This window comes from Macrobrachium rosenbergii, chromosome 7 (genome assembly GCF_040412425.1).
Source record: "Macrobrachium rosenbergii isolate ZJJX-2024 chromosome 7, ASM4041242v1, whole genome shotgun sequence".
Classification (NCBI taxonomy): Eukaryota; Metazoa; Arthropoda; class Malacostraca; order Decapoda; family Palaemonidae; genus Macrobrachium; species Macrobrachium rosenbergii.
The window spans coordinates 43,864,790-43,869,789 of NC_089747.1; the positions used below are offsets into that span (position 1 = coordinate 43,864,790).

At 33.3% G+C, this 5,000-nt stretch overlaps 1 protein-coding gene across 1 annotated transcript; it reads left to right on the forward strand.

Moving 5' to 3' along the window:
• Positions 1-2,121: 2,121 nt before the first annotated feature.
• LOC136840413 (uncharacterized) lies at positions 2,122-2,511 on the forward strand. Its single transcript, XM_067107093.1, has one exon. It carries the CDS (start codon positions 2,122-2,124, stop codon positions 2,509-2,511), a length of 390 nt encoding a protein of 129 aa, XP_066963194.1.
• The last annotated feature ends 2,489 nt before the right edge of the window (positions 2,512-5,000 follow it).

The window sequence follows — 5,000 nt, forward strand, 5'->3', positions numbered from 1 at the left end:
GAGAGAGAGAGAGAGAGAGAGAGAGAGAGAGAGGTTCCCAGTCTGTCCACTGAGACATGAAATGTTGTCCACATTCTTTTTTGTTCTCCATTAAACAAAATGCAAAACATGCAAATATATTCTAGGTGCAATTTGGTAGGTAATTTTTGATGTGTCCATTTTTGCAACACATAATAAAAATTAATAATTTTTTCAAATGTGAGCAAATGAAGAGGAAAGTGGAACATTCTATCAAATAAGAAAGAGGTTGAGGGATGGAGTACAAAGAAGGAAATGAGGCAGAGAGGTAGACAGAAGGAGAAAATTTTATATAATATATATATACATACATACATACATATATGTATATAGACACGTCACACATATGTAATTTAATGAATGCAAAATATTATTTAGCTTTCTGCATCTATTCTTTTCCCCCTGTCATGCTCAATGTTTTTCGCATAAAGAACATCTCATCCGTCGGTTTTTCTTGACATACACTCTCGGTAAAGAGAGAAAAACTCTCGAACGTGAAAAAATATAGATGAAAATTTGACAGTGTTAAAAAGATGATAAGAACTGGATTACGCGTCAAGTCTTAGCTCTCCACGCGTAACAGACGATCTGTCTTTTATCATCGTAAATTTGGTTTCTGTGGAGAGAGAGAGAGAGAGAGAGAGAGAGAGAGAGAGAGAGAGAGAGAGAGAGAGAGAGAGAGAGAGAGAGAGAGAGACTGTAAGGACCTCATGGACTGATTCATACACTCTGATACATATGTGATTTTTTATATTCACAAATATTAAGCCGCAAATATTGTTTGTTATCGAATATTATACATCTTACGCCCAGAGTGGTCATATTTTACCTTTTACTAAAGGCTAGGGTTCGAATCCTAGCGATGCAAATGCGGATATCAATTATGATTCCGCTTAGGTACAAGCTATTCCAAAGTTATAAGTGATTTCATAATTAAACGATATTTGTGTCTTAATAATAGTGAAAAAATATATATGTAGATATAGATATATAAACATATACATACATACATACATGTATTTATGTATGTATGAATATAATCTGTATGTATGAATATGCATCGCTATTTGTCATTAAATTACTGCTGTGAAAACACATGATATGTATCATACGGAAGCACTTTTCCCTTACAATAATGTACAACTGAGAGCGCTTAAACCCCTGCGTATATACTCTAACTATCGCACGGCCACCACACACAATCATCACTAAATAGGTGTTAACTGTTTTGAGAAAACTCTTGCTCCAATAACTTTCTTAAAACAATCTTCCTCGCGATGTCAACAGTTTACGTCAATTGCCAACATAATTACCCCTGTTGACCTGCTCCCAGAACTTTCTTAACTACTGATCTCAGGGCGGAGGAAAAATGTTGCAGGCTGAATTCAACTTTGAGTTGGGTAAAACACGACTTATATAAATTAGAAAGGGAAGTATTAGAAGTACAGTTACTCTGTAATGTCTAAGAAATTAGTCACACTGTGACTGTCGCCTTAGTTCCTTACTAACTGACGCAAAAGTCATGGAGATTATAAGGTCACCGATTCAATGTTAATCTGTGGTTTACGAATTAACACTTCTATACAGTACTCTCATTTTAAACTCTTGCTTATTTTGTATACGTGTATCAATTTCCTATCCATAATGGGTTTTGGTTAAAATCAGTTTTTGAACATGATCTAAAATGGTTTGCTTTGCCCTGACAAAAAAAAAAAAAACAATGATCCATCCGTGATTTAACAATTAGTATTTATTCTTTTTTTTTGGCAATCAAATCAAAATTTATTTTCTAAACTGCTATGGGTTTAATTGTTTCCCCGAGTTTATGAGTTCTGACAATTGTTATTTTGGAAACTGTTTATTTTCTTGGTCCCATCTATCATATTTTTACCAGTCCACTTAAAGCTTTTTGTAATTATTTTTAATTTACAGATATTCAGATTAGAATTTAACTTTTGGTGCATTTTCTCATTTTAGTTTTCGATGTTTTTGTACAGTTTATATATATATATATATATATATATATATATATATATATATATATATATATATATATATATATATATAATACATATGTGTATGTCCATGTTTTGGACGTGGTCGATGACGAAGGCTCAAGAAAGGAAGCTGGAAGTGGCAGAGATGAGGACGTTGAGACGGATGTGTGGAGTCACGAGAAAGGATAGGATCAGAAACGATGATATTAGAGGGACAGTCAAAGTGGTAGAAGTGTCAAAGAAGATTGCAGAAGTTTGGTCGGTTTGTCATGCATGTGGGAGAGAGGAGGATCATGTGTGTAGGAAGGTCATGGACATGGAGGAGGAGGAGGAGGAGGAGGAGGAGGAGGCCAGGAGGAGGAGGAGGAGGAAGAGGAAAAAAGGAGGAGGAGGAGGGGAAGGCCAAAGATTCGGATGGAAAGATAATATAGCAAATGACATGCGGGAAAAAGGGTTAATAGAACAGGATACGCAGACAGAAGATGGAGAAGGCTGAAGACAAAGAATATATATATATATATATATATATATATATATATATATATATATATATATATATATATATATATATATATATATATATATATACACGTCTATATGCATATGAATATTATATATATAATATACTAGCTGACCAACCCGGTGGTACCTGGGAAAACTCTGAATGACAACAGATAAACTATCTCTCTCTCCTCCATAAGACTCTCTCTCTCTCGGGAGACCCCATATAGAGATGGGTAAAGGCTGAAGAAGAAGAAGAAGAAGAAGAAGAAGAAGAAGAAGAAGAAGAAGAAGAAGAAGAAGAAGAAGAATATATCTGTGTATGTATGTGTGTGTGTAGACATACTTTGTATTACACTTTTTTCCTGAAAATCTCTCTCTCTCTCTCTCCCCCTCTATTTGATCTAACCTATAGTTCATCTTTTCCCCCTTTATCCTCTTCTTAATAAGAGATGTATATATCTATATACTTCTTCTCTTATTATTCTACTCGTATATCTTTTTTCCATCAGTTTTGCTTTCCATTCGTTTTAATCAACTTTATCTTCACTTTTCTCTCATTTTCACTTTCCAGAGTCGATACTCTTCCACCGTTCTAAAATCCTCAACATTTGAGAATATAAAGACTAATATAAAGAAAGATAATTAAAAAGATAAAAAAAATAAGAAAAATATTGAGTATCATTCCTCTTCCTCTTTCCTCCCCCCACAAAAAAATTAATAAGATGAAAGTGTATCTTGAATACTTAGGAAAAAATGCAAAAAACGTTAAAAGTGACCTGGCAAGGTACCCCCCACCGGTATCGCCTCACGGAAAGGCGAATATCGATTTTCATGTCATATCTCTAAGAGAGGGAAGAAGATTAATCGTCTCTTCTCTGATGCCTCTTCCTCTAGTCGCATGATTCCCAATTTAATTAGGTCATTTTAACTTGATTCCTCTATAATGAGTGGAATCAATGGGTCAATGAGAATGTTTTTTTTTTTACCTAAATGTTTTGCTTCAACGTAAGTTTTTCTCTCTCTCGACACGACGTGGGCTATTTTTATAAATATGAGAGCAGTATCATGACCTTTATTTCTGATTATTCAGAGGAAGTTAGTTCCCTACCTTTTGAGGTTAATTATTGTTAAAAATATCTACTTTTTTAATGAAAATTACCTGACGAATAAACCGTATTTATCGACTTTGTCAGTCGTACTTATCACTGAATGTATTCGGTTGATACGATAATGCAGAAATTTATCAAGATCTTTACTTCTACCACAAAGAAATAAATCCTAATGTAGTTTGTTTTAGCAGTTTAAGTGAATTTATGAAGCAATTGCTAGCTAGCTTTTCAGATTTTTTCCAGAGTACTAATATATTTTCGTTATGATATCATAATGCATTAACAAATTAATCATACGCTGTTTAATATAATATATATATATATATATATATATATATATATATATATATATGTGTGTGTGTGTGTGTGTATATATATATATATATATATATATATATATATATATATATATATATATATATATATATATATATGAATATATATACTCTCAATTAATGAGTTAAAAAGTAGGTGGAAAGACGTGAGAAGTCCCAGAGATGTAGGAATACAAGGACCGAATAATAGGAAAGAATGTCAAAGAACAAAAATATAAAAAGATAAAGAATGCTTCACATTGTATTCTATAGACCAACCAACTCACTGCAAAGTACAAGAAATGAAACTGAGAAAACTAAATCACATGAGAGGAAGGGCCGAGCATGCTAAAACATTTTCTAATCTCAAGTAAGTAAATAAATAAATAAATTTATATATAAATAAGTAAATAAATTCAAAACAAACGTATAAATGTATAAATCAATCAAGAAAAATAAATAAAGAAAGCAATAAATAAATAATTAAATAAACAAAAAATATATAAATACAGGAATTAAAGCTTCGGAATACAAAAATACACAAAAACAAGTAAAAAATGCGCCGAAGTTTCCTCGGCGCAGTCGAGTTTTCCGTACAGCTGCTACAGCGTATAATCAAGGCCACCGAAAACAGATCTATCTTTCGGTGGTCTCGGTATAACCTAATGCTGTATGCGCCGGGGCCCATGAAATTTTAACCACGGCCCGGTGGTGGCATATCCTATATCGTCGCCAGAAGCACGATTATGGCCAACTTTAACCTTAAATAGAATAAAAACTAGAGAGGTTAGAGGGCAGCAATTCGGTATGTTTGATGACTGGAGGGTGGATAATCAACATACCAAGTTGCAGCCCTCTAGCCTTAGCAGTTTTTAAGATCTGAAGGCGGAAAGAAAAGTACAAACGGACAGACAAAGCCGGCACAATAGTTTTCTTTTACAGAAAACTAAAACGTAAAGATTATTTCTTTAAAAACCAATTTTAGAAGCGAATCTCGAAATGAATTTGTATCCTACGTTGATCAGATACACCGAATTGATTTTCATGACGTGCCTCCC